A 23,337-nucleotide genomic window follows, 5' to 3' on the forward strand; every position below is an offset into this window, starting at 1 on the left:
GGTAAAACACCCTCACCTTTTATAGTGGAGGAAGTAGGGATGTAATCCGACATATATTCATTAGTGGTGATGCTGCGGCCGTCTCGAATCAAAGAGTGTAAGAGGTAATCTGGGGAGGATTCCATCAATGAGTGGGAGGTAGGGAGGCCAAGGCCGGCGACTTTTCCTTTATGCGAGTTTTTCTGCGCGGGGTAGTCATGGAGTATGGTTGTCGCGACAGCACAGTGAAAAACCTAAGTAGGAATAATGAAATAGAAAGCTCCCTAGGTTTTTTGGAGGGGCCAAAGAGTAAGTTTTAGCTAAAAACTAAAACTAGTAGGAGGTAAATCAGGGGATAGTACCCATAGGATAGCCAGAACAAAATGATGGGAAAGCTTTAGCTTTATGGTAACTAGCTTGAGTGCTTAACCAATGTGATCCACATAACAAATTAAGCATTTGTACAGCACGAGTAATCCCATACCCGGCAACAATTTAAGTTAACCGCTTGAGCTCAGATAGTGATTCGGAGTATAGTCTACCCCCTCCAGATGAGGTGCTTAGAGCCACCACAGCCCCAAGGCTGCATGTAAAACATAGGGAAAATTCCCTAAAGCTACAATAGAACATTAATCGAGCCCCATAGATGCTATCTAGGTCAGAAGTCATGACCAAGTGTGTGTGTGTGTGTGTGTGTGTGTGTGTGTGTGTGTGTGTGTGTGTGTGTGTGTGTGTGTGTGTGTGTGTGTGTGTGTGTTTATGATTGATTATCTAACAATAGTTTGATTTAACAAATTATTGAACCATACAATTGGACTAATGACCAGACAAGGGTTACATGAATACATAAAAATTTGTCTTTATAGTAAAAAATGACAGAGACAAGATTGTACAAATGAAAACATTTTAGACTAGATGTATTGCATATATATACTTATTAGAGAAGTGTTTACAAGTACAAAACCAAACACTAGATGATCTCCAACTATTACTGCAGCTCCCTTTGTAATCCTAAGGAAAGAACCTCTTACCTGCCACCATCCAAGAACACAAGCACATGAGTACTAGCAGTACTTGGGAAAACAGGTGTTAATGACCCCTTCCCCTTGTTATCGGTGTCCAAAATGACAAAGAAACTAACAGCCTAGCAGAGATTATATTTTATGACAAGAAAAAATAAAATTTGGACAGCATTTCCTTTGTAAAATGGACAATTTCTCAAATATCCATTCAATGTCATCTCTGCTGAGACCCTCACATGAGGTTTAATCTTCTAGCAACCAATCCAAAGCTAAATTATTCAAAAGTAAAAATCTGTAAATGTGTTATTTTCATGTCAAAAACCATCAAGCTAAGCCTCAATTCAAATTGCTGAAGTTAACAATTATGCATAGTAAGTGTAACCAGTCGATATGTTTTTTCAAGTTGTTTAGTGAGGCTTAATATTCCAAACCCCAATCATCCCAATTCACAAGAATCCCCTGCAGACATTTCATCTGTACCAATTTTCCATAAATATAATCATGAGTTCGCTTTAATTATATATCATTACCAATAACAAAGCAAGAAACTAATACTTTACCAGATGTGCATATCTTTTATCAAAAGAGACATGTATGTGGATCCAGACAACCGCCCAAAATGCTATCCTCTTTCAACCTCAGGAAAATCCAATTTTTGGAATAGTTAACCTTTATGAATTTTTTGTATAACCATGAGATTCCAACTTTCAGTCTATGTAAGTAAAATGAATGTACAGCTTGACATAGGTTTCAGAGCTTAGCCGCAAAAAAGACCGTCAGAAAGCTCAACCAAAAAGTCTTCATGAGTCATAACAATGCCTTCCGGCATTTCGGATCTGCTTCTTTCATAGACTCAAGAATAGGAAATGCGTATAGGATGGTCATCTCAACAAAAATCACTCATAAAAAATCCATATGATGAACGTACAATCGTCCTCTTCATTTTAAAGTTAATAACCATTTATAAGCTAAATTATTTCAGTAGCATTTCTGTTGTATATGCTCAGTCATTTCAAAAAATTCCAGTCAATGTCATCTCCCATGAGAGCCTCACATGAGGTTGTATGCAAAACAGATAATGACAATCATTTCCACAGATAAGGTTTTTTTTTCTTTTTATTCTAACCAGCCTTGATACATTCAATTCAATGAATCAGTCTGGTATACCATCCGATCTCTATTGCAAAAACTTGACACTAATTTCCCAAAACTATATAATAGTATTGTATTCCAAGGAATGCCCTCTTTCTAGAACATTCTAAGAACTTGTTATTTACCATAAACCCGAAATATACTGAGTAGGTGCAGTTGCACCTACCAGTATGTCTATCGTTTTCCTTTCCAAAATAGACAAGGTTTTGTAGGTGAAAAAAGCTGGGTGTCGATTGCCGTTGTAGATGTACATGTTGGGGTGTAGGCCAAGTGGTCATGGGAAACCGCCCATGTTTACTTTCTTCATCTAATGAATATAGGGAGAGAAAGTGAGAGAGTTGATCACTCTCCACTTTCCTCTCCACTAACCCAAACTCCCTGCTGTGTATTGTGCTTCATCTAGGGAGAGAAACAACAGCAAGAAGAGTCAGCCAAAGCAAAGCAGAGCTCGCAATCAAAACAGTCCAAGCAAACTAGTAGAAGCAAAGGGGCAATTGAAGCCGAGCTACTGTTCGGGCTGTAGGAGGCTTAAAGCAGGCACAGCAGGATGTACACACATACACCAACGTGTGTGCCAATGAATTCGGGCCAGAGAGGTAGTAGCCATTGAAGATGCAGGAATCGGGATAGGCAGAGAAGAAGAAAATCGAGGCAGCTGGACACGAGCTGTGGCTGTGGATCAAAGTAGGCAACCACACACACACATTGTGTGTGTATAAGCAGGCAATGAAAAAAGGCTTGCAGTGCAGCGGCCAGCAGGCAAATCACACACACACTTGAGCCGCTCTTGGGTAGCGCTAGGAGAAGAGCATCGGGAGAAATTTGTCAAGGCTACAACCAAATCGGGCGGAGAGAGAGTGCGAGCAGTAGATCGAGCTGCAGCAAAACTTAGAGAGAGAGCTTCGAGCAAAGCCAAGCATTCTCTGGCTCGTTAGTCTGGCAGCCTGCAACTTTCAAAAATCAACCAAAAATCAATTTCTTGTTTAAACTCACACACACTATCTCTTCTGTGCAAGTGCTTATTCCCACTGAGCCTGCGACAAAATCCCCTGACCCCTCACCTCAAGCTCGTGAAAAGAAAGACAGTTTTTTAGAAATTGCAGCTATGAGAGAGATAGATAGATAGATTTTATTATCGTCCTCGGAGGTCAAATATGACCTATGGGACCAAAGTTACATGTGATGTAGTATGTGTATGGCTGATGAGTGACTCTCGATGCTCCAAAATTGTAGTGATGAGAGTCGCAATGGAGAGCCCACACTTTGGCTGGGAGAGGAAAGTGTGTAGGTCTAAGTTATGGCTGAAAATGTGAGAGAAGCAAGTTCGGATTTGATCAAAAGCTGAGCACTCTAGTAGTGTGTGGTGCTCAGACTCTCGAACTTGCAGTGAGCATAATGTGCACAATCGATTTGACTCTTCTCCATTGCCCCAACGCCCTATCTCGCATCGAAGGAAATGGGAGCTAAGCCGAATTGCTGCGATAGTGCATATCGCGGACAAGGGAATAGGCTCAAGCATGTAAGTGTGAGTACGGTTTCCTCTCTCAGCGAAGAACATGGTTTTGTAGTTGGGGGCAATATAGGTGGTGTAATATATGAAGCGTGACCCACCGAATTTCTCCCAAGCCGTAATACATTGGCGTTGTAGAAAAGCTTCATTCACTTGAGAGTCAATTGAAGCATCATGTAGCAAGTGTGATGCATCCCATCTCCCAAACCACTTCTTTATGTCTTGCATCCATCCCGTGCTCAAGATCTTGCTTTTATGCGTCTTTTGAACTTTTTTGCTTGCTTCCCATGCAATTGTAGGAAGTCGATGTGAGGGGTTTTGACGCATCTTTATCATGTACTCCATAACCCTTTCCATGCCCATAACCTCAATTGGAAGAGATCCCGACTCAAGAAGTAGGAGCATATATGGTGTTTGTGTTTTAACTTGGAGAAAGTTTGTAAGAAAACTCTTTTGGACATTCTCAAACTCTTTCCAAGTAGACTTTGAGATGCTCCCGCCCCACACTTCAACTCCATAAAGAAGAACAGGTGTCACCAATGCATCAAAAAGATACTTCTTGAGAACCCAACACTTGATGTTTCCCGCATTACACATGTTCTCAAATGCATAATATGCTCTCTTTCCCGCTTCCAAACGACGCATAGCACATTCATGCCACTTGTGATTGGATGGAACCTCAAGGCCAAGGTACTTAAAGATCTCAACAACTTCAAGTGTCTCGTTGTTGTACACAATGCATGGCTTCTCCTTATGGTTGGTTTTCACAAGCATAACCTTTGTTTTGGATTCATTTACAATCAGCCCACTATGCAAGCAAAAGTTCTCGAGGACAACCATAAGCTTTTGTGCATCTTCTAAAGTGTGTGCTAGAAGCACTACATCATCTGCATACAACAAAAGCATGATTACCGCATTGCAAATAGTGACCTCTTCAATGCCTTCTTCTTGCATAAAGTCAAGTACCATTTGTTCCAATTGATCGATGCATAGACCAAAGAGAGTTGGTGACAATGGACATCCTTGTTTAACCCCAATAGTGCTTACAAAAATTTCTGAAATTTCTCTTCCCATGCGCAATTGACAAATCACCTTCTCATAGATTCGAGAAACCGCAAGCATAAACTCACTTGGCACTTGGAGTTCTTCCATCCTTCTCCACAAATTGTTATGTGGAATCATATCAAAGGCTTTCTTAAAGTCCACAAAACAACAATAAAATCGTTTGCCTTTCAACCGACTTTCCTCTATGACAACACGAAGAGTGACAAGATGATCAATGGTGCTATGGCATCGACGAAAACCCGCTTGTCCCTTTGCACGCTTGTCATTCTCTTCAGCCCAATCACTCAATTTCATCTCCATTATGCACCCAAACAGCTTTTCCATAAGAGACCCAATCATTATAGTCCGGTAGTTGCTTACATTCTTTACATCCCCTCCTTTATGCAAAGGCTTAACCCAATTAGTACTCCAATCATAAGGCATACCATGTTGAAGTGCAAGGTTGAACATATCACACATCCACTCATGGGTAAAATCTCCCGTCCATTTGATCATCTCCGGCTTGATACCTTGAAGATCTCTCGCTTTGCGAGTGGCCAACTTTTCAAGCCCACCGCATACATCCTCAATAGTAAAAAAAGACGGCATACATGGGAGTGAACCATAAAATGGCATTTTTTCAGTATTTTCTTGCTCATATAATTGCCTACAATGTGTGTACATATCCACTAGACTCAAGTTACCAAAATTCTCAACCCGCTTGCCTCTCAAGTTTCTCCAAAATCTTCCACATGCATGTGCCTTTTCTTGGACTTGAAATTCTTGTTGCTTTACTTCCCATCTTCTTCTCTTCTTTTGAATCAATGCCTTGTATGTATGCAAATGACTTTGATAGTTGTCTTTGTCCATAGTTGCATCAAGCTTTATCAAGGACTTTCGAGCATCTTGACATTCTTTATCAAACCACCTTTTGCGTGATCTATCTTTGTTGATACCATGGAGATGCTTTATGGCAAAGCATTCTTCCGCACAAGAACAAATAGCTTTCTTGAAAGCTTCCCATTTAGTTTCCAATGGTGCATCACATTGAAGCTTTGTCATCCATAATTTTTGCTCAACCATTTCAATGTACATTGGTGTCCGTTTGAAATCCATACATAGTGATAACTTCTCTTTCCTTTGGCTGAGATTATCATGCTTAGTTGCTTCTCCACATGAAAGGTCAATACATAAGGTGCGATGGTCGGATTCCGGGGTCCATTGACCAAACATAAAACTCTTTATGCGATACATGATGTCTTCAGAGAGTAGCATATAGTCAATCAAACTATTCCCATTATGTCTTCTACATGTAAATCCATTGGTTCCACTCCACAAAGATACACCATTGGCAATGAGCATACCCGTGCTATTACACATGTGTAAAAGTAACTTTCCATAGTGATCCGGCTCTTTCTCATCCATTGAAGTACGATCATACAAGTGAACTTCCTCCAACTCCCTTGAAATGTATGGCATATCAAATTGTTGAGTATCATGTTGCAATGTTTTTGTGCGAGCATTCATATCCCCAAATACAATAACATCACCTTCACCTTTGAAATAAGCAATGTCCTCTTCCAAATCAGAAAATGGTTGATCTCTATCCATGCAAGCATAAAAGGGAGAATCATGATGAGGAATGTAGCAACCGGCTAAAAAAATGGGTGCTCTTTTTGGTGTCATAATTTTCAGCCATACATAACGTTTGTACTTGTCATCTTTCACAATTGATACAAAATCTTCCAATCCTTTCTTAACCATACATGCTAACCCTCCTTGTCCTCTTCGTTGCTTGAGATTCTTTGACCACATCAATGAATGTACATTGTAATCCTCCAAGCCGTCAATCCTTTGTGTATCATGCTCCCAAGTTTCAACAAGAAGTACAACATCGGCTTTGCTTGTTAGTTCATCAATGCCAACCCCCGCATTCCATGGGTATCCATTACAATTCCAAAAGCATATTTTTAATTGTAACTCGGTCTCATAGGTCACGCATCCCTATTTGCTTGAGAGACTTGCCTCCTCCTTGGGCACATTTTCTTCATGAGAGATCTCCTTGTTTTTATTATTCTTTTCCTCATATGCCTTGCGACGCATATTTTGTTGCTTAATAGTGCGATCTTCACATACAAAACATTTTGTATCCCTCAAATAGATCCAACTATTATCAAGGATAATCTTTCGCTTGGTCTCATCCGGCATGGTGCATACAATTGGCCGTTCTCCCGAGCGAGGAGCTCCTTGCTTCCCCACTCTATGTGCTCCATAGACCATAACTCCGGACATGCCAAAGTGGGTTTTGAAGAAATCTTCAATAACAATGGCAAGAGAAGGAGGTGTCTCTAACTTCTCTTCAGGAATTCCACGAATGACAATGTTCTTGGAACGTCGCTCCCGTTCCTTCAACTCCTCCACATCCACATTCTCAACATTCTTTGTTTGAACCATAGCTTGCATGAGTGAGGAATTAGAAACCACATTGCTACCACATACATCAGCCCAAGACTTGTTTGTGCATACATTTTTCATGTCGCATACATCCCGGCTCATAGTGTCAAATTTCTCCTCTTTCAATACATGGTCATGCTCTACTTTGCTCATCCGCTCCTTCAAAGCATTCAAGTCCACAAGAGAGCGTTTACATTCCTTGAATTCCTCTTCAAGTTGCATCAAACGTGTTGTTTGCATCTCAAGTGTCCTCTTGAGATTCTCATTCTCAACCACAAGTACCCTTAGTGTGCCATTCTCCATTGCAAGTGCTCGTAAGTCTTCGCCTTGTTTGTTTACGATCTCTTGCAATGATACCAAGTACGCCATGATTATGGCTTTCGATGTCGTTGGTTGGGTGGTTGTGTTGCTATCTCCACACTTAGGAGATTTTGGATCATTTTCCACAATGGTTGTGGACCTTGTTGAAGAAGAAGAACCCTTGCGAGTGCCGGAAGACATTGTATGTAAAATAGGAGATGAGAATCAATTTTGTTGAACCTATTCACTTCGGAAATGCTGCTACAGAAACGCCTTCCATAACTCTGAAAATTTCTGTCTTTACATCAATACGTAGAGGACTTTGTGCTCTTCGATTGAAGCTATAGATCACCCGAATCGGAGTTCGGATGAAGAAGTTATGATCAAAAGAGTGGACTGCTGTCTACTAGGTCAAAAAACGGCTGCACTTTTTGAGAGAGAGATTTTTCTCAAAAAAGAGAGCGAGTAAGAGAGAGAAAGAGAGCCAATTTTGGTGAAAATAAAGCTTTGGAAACTCATCGTTGGCATTTGAGAGAGAGCGAGCTTGAGAGGTATAGAGAGATCTCTTTTGGCGTACGCTGCACACACACCGACGTGCGTAGATGTGGGTGAGTAAGCCTGGCGTTATCCGGCATTGGCCCAAGTTCACTCTTCGAGCGTAGGCATCTACGGCTATTTGACTAGCCACTCCCATCCGGTGGTGGGAGATGACATCGACATCTACAATTTGCTGCCCCGCATCGACACATCATTTTACGACCCCATTTCTAGCACACCAGCTCGGCATTACACAATGCGGTGGATTTTTCGACATCCAACCCGACACCGGTTTCAATCGGACGACTTTTTCTTGCGATCGACAATTGTACTTGCCACACGCACGGGTGAGGTGCCTCTACCATAGAGGAGTGACACCCGGCATCGGCATCGAGTGCACCGAGTGTGCTGTAAGGCACGATTTTTGGCTACGATACCTTTGGGGGCTATTCGACTAGCACATTTCTACCCGAAGGCAAAAATCGGCACATAGCGACACCGACATGCAGGTTACAGGTTACAAGGGGTTTGTTAGCCTTTCACACATAGATTCTCTAGATTACCAGACACGGCGCTTTCACATGCAATTTGGCAGTCATTTCGATAGCAGATTCTCTACAAACAGATGCGTTGACAGATGCATTTTCTTGTGAGCACACCTAGTGCTCCTGATCTCTTTTGAGAGAAGATCCCTGCAGGGACCACTTTCACTACATGCAGCAGTTCTTGGCACATGTTTGAGCGCGGTTTTACTCATGTACATTGAGTTGTAGACACTGCGCACTGTACTACGTGTGGAGCCATTTTTTGGCTATTTTGGCAATTTTTCCCGGCCGTTTGTGGACTCGGACTGGAAGAGCCCTTTCTGAGACTGTGGCTAGTCCTTTCGTGTCTGCATTATCCTTTGGAGGGCCGATAGTATGAGGTTTTCTTTGAGCTTGGGTATGCTTGAATATTGAGACACTTTCAGTGATACAAGTAGTTGAAGTTCCCCTTTACGGTACCCTCGCCATAGGATATGTATCTGGACGGTTATTTACGCTTTTAGACGTGGAGTTGGCGGTCACATAGAAGTGGTTTTGTGCAGCAGATACCCAGTTAGTGCACTTGGCACATTTATGTGTATTTTGAGTTGAGTTTTGACTCCTGATACAAAGGAGACCCTGCCGGATTTCCTTCCCGCAAGTCGTGACTTTCATTGTTGGCACTTTTGAGTCTATTTTGGTTGAGATTTTACTCCCGATACAAAGGTTACTCTTCCCAAATTTCTACAGCATCTCACCATAGTTTGGCACCTCTCAAACCCCCTTGTCAGCAATGGCTTCTTCTTCAGAAAAGGAGGAGTATTTCAATTGCAAGTTCGATGGTAGCAACTTCACCATGTGGAAAGAGCACATGAAACATGTTTTGATAAACAAAGGCCTCTCAGAACCGTTGAAAGAGTGCACAGAGGATGATGACTATACACAAGCTCAGTGGGAGCTTTTGGATATGAAAGCCATGGCTACGATACATCTACATCTAGCCGAGTTAGTGTTCTCCACTATTATAGGGAAGACAACAACAAGGAACTTTGGGATAGCTTATGTTCAGCATGGGAGAGCAAAAGTGCATCCAACAAATTTTTTCTCATGAAAAAGCTTATGAATCTCAACATGAAAGAAGGTAGCACAGTTTCTGGTCCCTTAAATGAGTTCAACTCCTTGTTCAGTCAGCTGACATCTCAGGGCTTTAAGTATTTTGACTACGAACTCAAGTCTATATTCTTGATATGCTCTCTACCCAGTTCATGGGATATCTTTTGCATAGCCATTAGCAATTCGGCTCCGAATGGCAAGTTAGAGTTTGATTCTTTCACAGATACGTTGCTCACTGAAGAGATTTCACGTAAATCTCTCGATGGTGCTAGTCATGGAGATGCATATATGGCTCGCAGTTCAACAAAAGCAAGAGGCCATGACAGGAATAAATGTAGAAGCAAAAGTAGAGAACAAAATCCTCGTAGTCTTAGCAGACACAGGAACTCAAGTAGAGACCGCAATACCAAAAATGTGGAGTGTTACTATTGCCACAAGAAGTGCCATTACAAAAATTGTCGCAGTTTCCTAAGAGATGAGAAAAACATGCAAAAGGATATTCTGGCAAAGGCAATAGTACGATAATTTTGGCAAAGGCAATAGTACGGTAAATATTGAGGAGCTCAATGTGGTTGAGTAAAGGATGTTCCTCCGATGATGATGAACATTATGCCAACAGAGATTCATACAGAGGTGACAGAAGATCCTCAAATGTTCTCATTTTCACTTCAGATGATCTCACTCCAGATGCTTTAGTTGCACAGGACAAGGGTTATGCACAGAATTGGATTCTTGATTCTGGTGCAAGTTTTCATGTCATGCCGCATAGAGAGTGGTTTTCCTCTTATGCATCCATGCATGGCATACTCAAGCTTGGTGATTTCTATGAGCTTGACATTATTGGCATTGGTGATGTGAAACTTCAGATTCATAATGGCACTACTTTTGTGTTGCACAATGTAAAACATGTACCCAAGCTTACAAAGAGCTTGCTTTCTATAGGGCAACTGGATGATCTTGGCTACACTACAGTTTTTGGTAATCGTTCTTGGATGTCCGCAAAAACAACCTTATCATGATTAAAGTTAGTAAAAATGGATCCCTGTACTCTTTGTTGGTTTTGAGTGTTGACGAACACTCTATCTATGTTGTCGAGCTACCATCTACTGAGTTGTGGCATAGCCCGCTAGGGCATATTAGCCAAAAGGGAATGAAAACACTTCAGCGTTTTGGCTACTTACCTGTGTTAGATTACAAGGACTTTCCATTGTGTGAGCATTGTATATACGGCAAATAGAATAGGTTGGCATCTTCACCATTGAACAAGAAATTAGGCAAACCCCTAGACTTTGTGCACAGTGATTTGTGTGGTCCAATGCCACATGAAACTCTAGGGGGGAGCAAAACTACTTTCTCACGTTCATAGATGATTCTACCAGAAAGGTGTGGGTGTATCTCCGTAAGCGTAAGGAAGAGGTCTTTTTGACATACCAAAACTTCCTCGTCATGGTTGGGAACCAATCAGGAAAAAAGCTCAAAGCTTTTCGCACGGACAATGGTGGAGAATACGTCTCCACGGAGCTCAAGGATTTTTGCAATAGAAGAGGCATTCGGTGGCATTTTACTGCTCCATACACACGTGCACAAAATGGGATAGCTGAAATAATGAATCACACCATTCAAGAGCGAGTTATCTCTATGATGTCTATGGCAAAACTTACTCCAGAGTTTTGGGGGGAAGCTATTCTAACAGCAGTGCACATCATCAACAGGTCACCTAGTTCTCCTTTGAATTTCAAAATTCCAGAGGAATTATGGACTGGCAAAAGGCCAAGCTATGAGCATTTACGTGTATTTGTATGTGCAGCATATGCACATGTGCCCAAAGAACTTTGTCATAAGTTAGATCCCAGGTCACACAAATGCGCAAATGGAGAGATGGGATATCGTCTCTGGCACCCAGAGTCAAACAGAGTCATTTGTAGCTCACATGTGATTTTCAATGAATCAAAAATGCACAAGAAGCCCATCAAACAAGTTGAGTACAGACACATTTGTTTTGAGGATGTGGCCTCGAACCAACTCAGTTCAGTAGTGTTTCACATAATCCTCAACAAGTGCAAGATACTACTATTGCTCCGGAGAGAGCAGAATCCAGCAGTCAGGCACTGAGATGCTCTGAGAGAGTATCACATGCGTCCAAGCGGTAAAAGTCAAGTGTATACCACATTTTGGTCACTGACAGTGGAGAGCCAACCTGCTACAAAGAAGCTATACAAATGAATGATAGCGTTAAGTGGGAGCAAGCTATGCAATCAGAATACAATTTGATTGTGGATAATGAGACATTGGTTTTGGTTGAATTACCAAAAGGCAAAAATGCTTTACCTTGCAAGTGGGTATACAAGAAGAAGTATACAACAGAAGATCTTGAGCCTAAATGCTTTTCCATGAAGGATTTGGGAGATGCCAATCACTTTCTTGGTATGCACATCAAGAGAGGCAAGCAACATGGAATTCTTGAATTATCTCAAGAAAAGTACATCCACAAAGTACTGCAATGTTTTAGTATGCAAGGGGGAAGTCATTGAGTACCCCAATGCAAGCATACTCCAAAATTAGCAAGGAAGATTCTCCTAGGACAGTGGTGGCTGAGAAAGAGGAAATGGTAAAAGTATCATATTCTTCAACAGTTGGCAGTTAATGTCCGCTATGGTAGCCACAAGACCAGACATTGCACATACAGTGGGAGTGGTTAGTAGGTACATGACAAACCCTAACAAGAAGCATTGGGAAGTAGTGAAGAAAATCCTCAAATATTTGAAAGGTACAGTTAGCAAGTGTTTACGCTTCAGAAATAGTGATGTATCTATTGTAGGTTACACGGTTGCCGATTATGCGGGTTGCATGGATCATAGAAGATCCACATCTGGCTATGTGTTCATGTTTGCTGGAGCAGCTATCTCTTGGAGATCGTGTCTCTAAGATTGCATGTCTTTATCTACCACTAAGGCAAAATATGTTGCTGACGCTGACAGACAGAAACTTTAGTGGGACACCTCTATAGCTAGCTCCTCTTGCAGTGCAGAAGCAGAAATCCCAAGTTCACATCACTAGCCAAACAAAATTGAAGAGATCTCTAGTAGCATCAACTCAAACCCTTGGCCATGAGGGAATTACAGCAAATGCCAACCACAAGCTCAACAAGGGCGAGAAGATAAACGCAGGGTGGTATTGCAGCACACGCCCACCACTCCTGGCTAGTAAAACCTTCTCAGTGTACAAAGTCACAAAAACATTGAGTAATTAGCAAGAAAACATTCGACTGCATCATATTTTCAAGATAGAGAGCAGCACCGTGCTTCCTCTCTCCCACATACAGAGAGGGATTTCTTCCATTGAAACTCCCCTTTTCTCCCGTCAACACAGCACACCCCCTCTACTTGGCTGCTCTCACAAATTTCTCTTCCCTTTAGATGATGGCCCGGTTGAGCTTGGCAACCTCTCTTGCTTGGAGACTCCCTCTTGCCGCATGCCCTATGAGATTATCCTTGCCTGCTCGGCAACCCCCCTCATGGCTCCCCCTTGCATGTCCTGTCACAATCCCCTTGGCTTTTCCTCCTCGTCCAACTCACACGAGCTTCCTTGCCCTCTCAAAATGCTACCTTGTGAATTGTTCGGCTTTCGATTGTGATTTGATGCCCCTTGATAAGCCCTCACCTGCCAAGCCTGAGCATCCTTTTGCCTCTCGCTTGCGTTGAAGGGCTAAGTCACCTATAAGATTCCACCTTCTCTGCACGTTGTCTTTGATCTTCCCCCCCTTTGCAACGAGCTGGCTCCCTCTACCACCTATTTCTCTGTATCTTTGAACTGTGTGACCCTCTCCTTCTTCACCAGCTCTGCAGCTCGTTTTTAGCCCTTCAAGCTCCTGCAGGGGTTGCCCTTGCAATTGGCCAAATCCCTTAGAATCCCCGTGCAACCCTACAAACTTTCTCTTGGAGTCTCCCTATGAAGCACCACACCTCCTGCAACTCCGCACCTTTGAATGGCATCCTCCTCAACCTCTGGCAGCCTCTCCTCTCTTGAGCCATGATTGTCCCCCCTTCCTGATCTTGCATGGTCGGCAACCCCCCTCATGGCTCCCTCTGCTGCACCAGTTTGTCCGTTTCCACCCTCCTTGAGTCGCTTCCTAGGCCCTCTCGGCCCCTCTCTACGCGGCATCTACTCCTACACTTTCTAAAAAACACTAGCTCCCATAGCTCTACTTTTGACTCAAAAGATTATATGCAATCCATTGAATGCATTATTTACACCATGTAAATTCTGGCTTTAGGCTGAGAAGCTGCACACTCCCTGGCATGAGCACATTTACAAACATCTTCACTAAGACTTTCAGTTCCCTTCAATAGCAACATCGCATATGCCGGACCTTGTCCCAATCTCCATGCACCTCAATCCAAGGAAAAATACTTGTTCAGCTAGTATATTTACACGACTCGCAAAAATGGGAAGATGCCCATTGTTGTGCATTGATGCAATCTAGACCAAAGGATTGCCTGCCAGACAAACGCCTGACATAGCTTGCCAACCCCCCTAGCCTACTAGAGCATTCATGCTTAGCAACAGGTTATGGAAACTAGAGCATTTCCAATCACTTTGTTCTCCTTCAACTACCTGACCGCTATCAGGACAAGCTTGAGCATGTTGGCATATATAGTACTATCAGGTGCGACACTGTCCAATAGCATGCCATGGAGATATGACATATATCCTTGAAACATTCACCTTGGAAGGAGCCTGCTATCATTGCTCACATCCGTGTTGGAAGCGCATCAAAAACTTCTTGGGGCATTTGCTAGCATACCACACTTTGCATACATGTCGACCAATGCAGTTGCGAGCACCATATGCTTGTCCAATAATCCCTGCCTCTAAACCTCCATGTGTATCCCTTCACTTGTTTCAATTGCCTATATCCTGCCGTAAGCTTTTAAGATACATACAAAGATGACAACATCAGGTGCAATGTCCTCATCTTGCATCTGTCCAAAACAGTGAACTACTTGATAACCGAGTCCATGATCTACATAACCACTAATTAGTGCATTCCATGAGGAAGTATCTCTTGTTGGAATCTCATCAAATGCCTCCTTTGCTTTTTCAAGCATGCCACACTTGGCATACACAACATTGACAATAATAACGTCCCTTTTCAGTCCCTATGTAATGTAGTCAGTATGTATCTCATGACCCTCCCTTATAGTTTTCACACTACCCCAAGATTTCATGCAACCAACCAATGCTAGAACATCTGGAGCATATCCGTATTTCCCTTTTGAAACTCGGTGTCCCTTCAGCTGCCTCATCTCCCCAAGCATGGCTTGAAGACGTGAGGACTTGCCAAACCCAACCTTACCAAGAACCAGCACTATGCTTCTTTTCGAGACTCTGATATCGATGCATTTCAGATGCTCAGGTTGAACATCTTGAAGGCCATTGCTACATGAAAAACTTGCATTTTGTATGCTTATAGCATTTTCTTCTAAATGCTCCTGGTTTTTTGGTACCTGAGTACTCTCCATATCATTTATTGATCCCAACTTTTGTGTCCCTTCATAATTTGTCTCATAAGTCAACAAAAATCTTGTCAACCTTTTCAGTGAGACAACTGCCTCTATAAGTCCATTGATAACCCATGGAAAAGAATTCATTGGAGAGATGAGCATGTTGAAAAGAGAAAGGCGTGTGAATACTGTGCAGCACTTAGTTCGTAGCCAGAAAATAAAATAAATAATATCACAATTTTGATAGATAGCTCTGGCAAGAGCAATGCAACTTCTCTGGCCACTAGAAAGATTGAAACCCTGTTCTCCTAACATGCACAGGGCCTTGCCAGACATCCTTTCCACGTCATTATTAAGAGCGCGGGCTGAGAGAACACTCTCATAAGGATCTTGGAAGAATGGCTTTCCAAACAGAATATTTTCCCGAACTGTTCCATATAAAATCGAAGGAGTCTGAGGAGCATATCCTTCCAATTTCATATCCTTCAAGCACTCAAGAGCTTCCACTGCAAGCCCGTGTTCCGCATATGCAGTAATGAGAGGGTTCCAGGAAATAGCATCTCGTCTGTTATATTATCAAACACCTCCCTAGCCTCCATATGCTAACCACATTTGGCATACACATCTACCAAAGTACTCCCAAGACTAAAACAACATTCATAACCCTCTCTGGCTATTGCAGCATGTATCTCTTGTCCTCTGCCCAGAGCTCCAATGATGCTTAGCATTCAAACAAGATAAAACGTGAGACCCTTGTAAGGCAGGCCCTTTTCTTGCATGGTATCTATACAACTGAATGCTTCCTTGCTATGACCATGCTCAACATAGCCAGTAATAAGGATAGTCCATGCAACAACGTTTGGCACTAGTATTTGACTAAAACTGTCTCTGCATTACAAATAGAGCCACACTTGCCATAAAACGTGAGCAAGGAACTCTTGCACAACTGTCTCTTCATCCATACAGAGATCACAGCATGCACAGATATCCTCCACATTTCAATTTTGCGAGGGCTGGTTCATGGACACATGTTCAGCATCATGATCTGAATCCAGTCTATCACAACCAATAGTCTCCTGTTCACGAACCATAGCAGACATGAAAACATTTCTACATAAAGACATAGCTTTCAAATCCAAGCTTCTACAAGAGCCTGCATCCATACTTTGGGCATCATTCTCAGATAAAGAGCTACCATCAGCCTCATAGGATGCATCATCGTCATCAGATACGCTCAAAACATCATCCATTTTTTGTCATGATTATTTGAATGAAGCTCTAGCTTTTCATCAGAAAGAGAAACCTGACCATTGAAAGACTCACCAAGGTAGTGGTCATCCTCATTCTCACACCCAAGAGTTTGCACAGGCTATATTGCCTCCACATCTTGGATGCCATTTTCCCTTTGTATATCAAATGTCAAAATCCCATCCTTGATCACGAATTCTTCCATCCATCCCATTAGATCCTGCTGATTTCTCTTAAACATCACAGCAAATGCTGATGCAAACTGAGCATTCTTTGCATATTCTGCAGCTTCCAATACCTAAGGAGTAACATGACTGTTAGTAAAGTCCAACTTTGTTGTGCCTCATCTGAAAGTATGTGATACATTTGATAAGCTACACCTTCTAAACCCTGGTGTGCATAGCCAACTTGTGTATGATCCTCAATCCCTAAGTATTGCACCTCAGCCTCGACACTCCGAATCCATGTCCATACTTCCTGCTCTTTTGCACGACGGAATTATCTTTGTGCCATAGTTCTTCCACGCTAAGACACCAAACTGGAGGTAGTCGAATCTTCCTCAGAGTGGGGGCACCAAACACTGACAGAGAGAAACTTTAGTGGGACACCTCTATAGCTAGCTCCTCTGTGCAGAAGCAGAAATCCCAAGTTCACATGACCAGCCAAACAAAATTGAAGAGATCTGTAGTAGCATCAACTCAAACCCTTGGCCATGAGGGAATTACAGCAAACGCCAACCTCAAGGGCGAGAAGATAAATGCAGGGTGGTATTACAGCACACGCCCACCACTCCTGGCTAGTAAAACCTTCTCAAAGTCACAAAAACGTCAAGTAAATAGCAAGAAAACATTTGACTGCATCATATTTTCAAGATAGAGAGCAGCACCGTGCTTCCTCTCTCCCACATACAGAGAGGGATTTCTTCCATTGAAACTCCCCTTTTCTCCCGTCAACACAGCACACCCCCTCTACTTGGCTGCTCTCACAAATTTCTCTTCCCTTTAGATGATGGCCCGGTTGAGCTTGGCAACCTCTCTTGCTTGGAGACTCCCTCTTGTCGCATGCCCTATGAGATTATCCTTGCCTGCTCGGCAACCCCCCTCATGGCTCCCCCTTGCATGTTTTGTCACAATCCCCTTGACTTTTCCTCCTCCTCCAGCTCACACGAGCTTCCTTGGCCTCTCAAAATGCTACCTCGTGAATTGTTCGGCTTCCGATTGTGATTTGATGCCCCTTGATAAGCCCTCACCTACCAAGCCTGAGCTTCCTTTTGCCTCTCGCTTGCGTTGAAGGGCTAGGTCACCTATAAGATTCCACCTTCTCTGCACGTTATCTTTGATCTTCCCCCCCTTTGCAACGAGCTGGCTCCCTCTACCATTTATTTCTCTATATCTTTGAACTGTGTGACCCTCTCCTTCTTCACCAGCTCTGCAGCTCGTTTTTAGCCCTTCAAGCTCCTGCAGGGGTTGCCCTTGCAATTGGCCAGATCCCTTAGCATCCCCGTGAAACCCTCAAAACTTTCTCTTGGAGTCGCCCTATGAAGCACCACACCTCCTGCTCTCGGCGCCTTTGAATGGCATCCTCCTCAACCTCTGGCAGCCTCTCATCCCTTGAGCCATGATCATCCCCCCTTCGTGATCTTGCATGGTCGGCAACCCCCCTCATGGCTCCCCCCACTGCACCAGTTTGTCCGTTTTCGAGAGCTTCCCCTAGGGTAAAACACCCCACTTAAGGCCACCTAAGAAAGGCGATGAATTGCCACCAGTCTGATGCACTGTTTTCAGATTGGGAGGGTGCAATCAAAAGCTGAGCGCAAGGGCTATTAGCTGTAGAAGCGATGTTGCGATGTTGCGAACTCTGAAGGCTGCAGGACGCACGAGATGGAACAAAATTTCATGTGTAACAAAAAACGACTTGAATAGGGAGACGCCATGGGGCGTAAGTTGAGCCAATAAGCCACCAAGGCTTGAACCCGATATCCAATAGCATGCATTCAATCGTCGCTTGCCCTAACCAACCCAACACCCGCTTGATTGTGTCTCAAACTTGGAGCAAAACGGCTTTATTTTAAGCAGTCCACGAGTCCCATTAAAGGGGACCGGTTTTTTATTGGCCCCTTTACCCTACTTGAGTCGCTTCCAGGGCCCTCTCGGCCCCTCTCTACGCAGCATCTAGTCCTACACTTTCTAAAAAAAACTAGCTCTCAGAGCTCTACTTTTGACTCAAAAGATTATATGCAATCCATTGAATGCATTATTTACACCATGCAAATTCTGGCTTTAGGCTGAGAAGCTGCACACTCCCTGGCATGAGCACATTTGCAAACATCTTCACTAAGGCTTTCAGTTCCCTTCAATAGCAACATCGCATATGCCAGAACCTTGTCCCAATCTCCATGCACCTCAATCCAAGGAAAAATACTTTTTCACCTAGTATATTCACAGGACTCCCAAAAATGGGAAGATGCCCATTGTTGTGCATTGATGCATTCTAGACCAAAGGATTGCCTGCCAAAAAAACGCCCGACAACGCCAGCAAGGAAGCCATATGGTTGGCTCGCTAGTGGGAGATTTGGGCATTCACAAGGTTACAGTACTGCATTGTGACAGTCAGAGTGCCATTGCTTTGGCAAAGAATCCGGTGTTTCACTCAAAGTCGAAACACATAGAGGTCAGTTACCATGTCATATGAGATGCATTGGCTCGCAAGCGCATTGAGCTTGTCAAAGTTCACACTGACAACAACCCCGTAGATTCTCTCACGAAGAGCCTAACATCGGAGCGATTTACACATTGTATAGAACTTATGGGTGTAGGATGAAGCCTACCTGATGCTTCATCAACTTTGTATAGACTAACTATATTAATGCCACCATTGGCCACCATGACATCAAGTGGGAGGTTGTTGCGGTGTAGGCCAGGTGGCCGAGGGAAACCGCCCATGTTTACTTTCTTTACCTAATGAATATAGGGAGAGAAAGTGAGAGAGTTGACCACTCTCTCACTTTCCTCTCCACTAACCTAAACTCCCTGCTGGATATTGTGCTTCATCCCCTCCCCCTTCTCCTACCCTCTCTTGCACTCTCCGCCTCCGCTCGAACAATACATTCTGTCAATCTTGTTGTGTGTTTAAGTGGCAATGAAGGCCAAAATGGAGAAGGAATCAACTGACGAGAGACACGATGCCATGCTACGGACACATGCTATGTGACAAATTGCCAAAACCATCATGGGTATGTGAGGTAAATTGCATAAGGTCCAAGGCTTCACAACCAGAGAGCCATAGCATGTTTATCACAAGCAGCAAATCGCAGCAGAACTATAGGAGAAGAGGGACATTCACCAAGGTATCGGCAAATGGTGTGCGCGCGAGTAACTTCGTATAATTGGTCCATGCAAAATGTGTGTGTGTGTGTGTGTGTGTGTGTGTGTGTGTGTGTGTGTGTGTGTGTGTGTGTGTAATGAAATAGGCCCAGTATCCGTAAGCATTCGGGCCAAAATCCAAAAACAAATAACTTAAAAAAGTCCAAAATCCATATACATCCGGCAGGCCAAGCCTCCCAAATTTTACCATAAGCTAGAACTGAGCGTTCATTGTAACCAAAACTGATTCTAAAATAAGAATATACTCGGCACCATATTATTCATATGCCAAGCCAAGGGCCACATACCATATACCCACATATTATAGTGCAGAAAATAATGCAGTCCTCCTTGTTTATGACCGCGTTGTAGCTAGTAAAAAGGTCCCCCAATGTATACTTACCTCAATTGGTAGAGGTTCCTTAGTATGAAAAGGTGTTATTAAGCAGCAGGTGCAACAAAACTTGATTATTGTTTAAGAATTTACACCCGCCAAGTGAATGCAACCGAAGTACTGCTCTATCTCATCAAAACTACCTAGTTAGGGATTTGGTACAGCGATCGTATGCAGCCAGGCCAACCATCCCCACAAACCATAATAAAAAGTGCGCAGTAAGTCGGAACCGTACTCCTCATATTCACTTAGCCCACCCAATGGGTCTTACCAGGCTTTTAAATTGACAATGATCCATTAAGTGACAATATCAAGCCACTCCTAAACTAAACCTGCCCATGCAATTATTGTATTACCTCATTTTAAGCCAGTCAAGTAATGAACCAGTACAGCATTGGTCAGCACACGAGGAAAACACCCTTTTAATCCTATTTGAAGAAACTATTAATATTCGTGCACAGTAGGTTAAAGCAAGTGTAACCTAGGCCAAGCCAGCCAAGCGGCAACGACCCCAAGTTTCATTTTCCACTACCAATGGATGTAAGGTGACAATATTTACCGACTATCCAATTTCTAACAACATTTACCATGCTGAGTAAAAAACAACAACTCACAGTGAGCCAATGCATAAGGTAGATGATGCCATACTATTCTTACAGTAAAACAATCAGTTTGCAACGAAAGAGTTATGATGGTCAAGCGGAGTAGCCAACCCCTCTTTTTTTTTTTTAACTGCAATGAAAAATAAAGAGGCCAAGAGAGCAGACTTGTGTATTAGTAGCGATGAGTTCCATGCTTCAATGTCAAGACACAACAGAGTTTACACTAGGCACAGTAAAAACCAAGCAAAGCTAAGTAAGGACCTGAGAAGTGCCCTCACCTCTTTATATAGACGAAGGATGGAGTCAGCCCGCCAGATACTGGCCGCCAGATACTGGTTTATGAGTACAATCGCCATGAGTGAACAGAAAGCATTACACAATGGTGAGGCCGCCTACATTTTGCAGAGAGAGCCATTGCGCCAACACAGCAAGTAGATGGTAATAGGATAGTAAAAACCTTTTAGGTGAAAACCCTATGTGTAGATAATATATGTGGGCTTAGTCCCTTGGTGAGGCGGTGAAAAAAACCTTCAAAACCTATACCTTAAGTACCATAGTGTGTGTGTGTGTGTGTGTGTGTGTGAGAGAGAGAGAGAGATAGAGAGAGAACGACAGAGATCTTATGTGGGAAGATCTCCTCTGGGGTGTGTGTGTGTGCGCTTGCCTGTGTTTGCTTGCGGGAAAGAACCGAGCAAGAAAGGGCATGTGGGAATGCAGAGAAGGACCACCCGTATAATAAGAAAATCTCGATTCCAAAAATAGAGGGGCCGTTTTTAAGCACCCATGCACCCAGTTCAAAGCTCCAGCTAAACCAAAAGAGACCCAGCAGTAAATTGTGTTCCCTTGGGGTTCTAGGGTTTATCAAGCAAGGAAGATGACTTGTGGCAAGAGAAATTCCAGGAAAGTGAGTATGCAAGAGAAGATCATAGGCTGAAGCATGTCTCCCCTATCGAGCTGTGTGAAAGTATATGCGGATGTATGCAAGCCCTATTACGAAGAGTGAGCCTGAATGAGTTAATTGTCATTATATTTGTGTGTGTGTGTTGGTGGGGGGGGGGGGGGGGGGGGGGGGGGATTATTGTCAAAACTTGGGTTGTGTACCTTGGTAGTGGATGTGATCCAATATCAAGAAAGAAAGTAGGAGACAACGTTTATAAACTTAGGTTGCCTCACATATTAACTATACACTATTTTAAAAGTCTTTTGAGACATACAATGAGCAAGAACTCTCCCGTATAAATCAGATCAGGTGGAGCCACGTACTAATTAATATAATATATTCCAAATGATAATCTCTGTGTGTGTGTGTGTGTGTGTGTGTGTTCGTTCGAGAGCACGTTCTCGTGAATGAGAGCATTATCATGCAAGACCAAATATAGAACCTCAAGGGCACGGACTCGAGATGCGAGCCATCATGGTTAACATTCATCAACAAAAGTATCCAAACATTCTTTTGTGACATCCTATAAAGTTACGACAACGATGCATGTGTGTGTGTGTGTGTGTGTGTGTTGAGTATGGTACCTACATCTGCACGCAGCTATAGAGATTCCCAGGTAATGTGAGTAGCACGATACGAAGGTGTTTGCAGAGATTGAACATGCCTGCATGTATGCAGCTTGCAAGAGAGAGAGTATGGACACCAAGAAGATCTCCTTAGCGTGTGAGCAAGGGGTGTGTTGGATATGAGAAGTTGCAGTACGAAGAAGGATGGTCGAAGGTTATGGGCGAGGAACCACCCTGGCAAGTCGGCAATGATAGGCATATATATGTGTGGAAGATGAGGGAGAGAAAGAGTGAGATAAAGAGAATGAGCCAAAGGTTTGGTAGGTGTCACATGCTAGCACGATTGTTTACATTTTCAGGATAGGTAAGACTTAACTTTAGTAAAGAGGCTTTAAATACCTTTCATGTATTGCCCGAGTAGGGAGGAGTCCCAAGGGGAGTGCTACGAATAACGATTCACGGGAGAATGAGAAGAGAAGAGTATCAAAAGGTCTGGAAAAAAAGAGGTTATGTAATACCTTGTGTTTTATTCAATGGGAGACACATGTAGTGTATTAATTGATCCAGTCCCTAATTATACAGCATGTGAGCATTGAGAATAGGCTTGTATGACCTAGACCCAACCGATCAATATGCAAGATTATTAAGTATTCTACAATAGGATGTTTTAATCCAATGTACTCCGAATCAAATGGATGATCCCATGTGAGCTAAGAAAAGTTTAATGGACTATTGAGCATAGGTTAATCTAGGAGACATCTTACTGGAGAATATTATGGTAACTTCTTAGTTAGAAATTATTATTCTACGCCTGGTAGATCCTCATATGTGTGTGTGTGTGTGTGTGTGTGTGTGTGTGTGTGTGTGTGTGTGTGTGTGTGTGTGTGTGATGTATCCATAGAACAAAACCGTGTAAGCATGCGTTGTGTGTGTGTGGTGGGGGAGGGGGACGGGGAGAGAGAGAGAGAGAGAGAGAGAGAGAGAGAGAGAGAGAGAACATTCACTACAGCCTGTGTGAGTGAGTGAGTGTGTGTGTGTCTATGAGAGAGAGAGAGAGAGAGAGAGAGAGAGAGAGAGAGAGAGAGA

At 43.0% G+C, this 23,337-nt stretch overlaps 1 protein-coding gene across 1 annotated transcript; it reads right to left on the minus strand.

Annotated features, from left to right (window-relative positions):
* Window positions 1-13,808: 13,808 nt before the first annotated feature.
* Window positions 13,809-16,141, minus strand: LOC147460738 (uncharacterized). The gene has a single exon (XM_086508439.1). It carries the CDS (start codon window positions 15,617-15,619, stop codon window positions 14,795-14,797), a length of 825 nt encoding a protein of 274 aa, XP_086364565.1. The 5' UTR covers window positions 15,620-16,141; the 3' UTR covers window positions 13,809-14,794.
* Window positions 16,142-23,337: the final 7,196 nt, after the last annotated feature.

The sequence above is a fragment of the Adiantum capillus-veneris genome, chromosome 3, assembly GCF_014529385.1.
Source record: "Adiantum capillus-veneris isolate H3 chromosome 3, ASM1452938v2, whole genome shotgun sequence".
NCBI lineage: Eukaryota > Viridiplantae > Streptophyta > Polypodiopsida > Polypodiales > Pteridaceae > Adiantum > Adiantum capillus-veneris.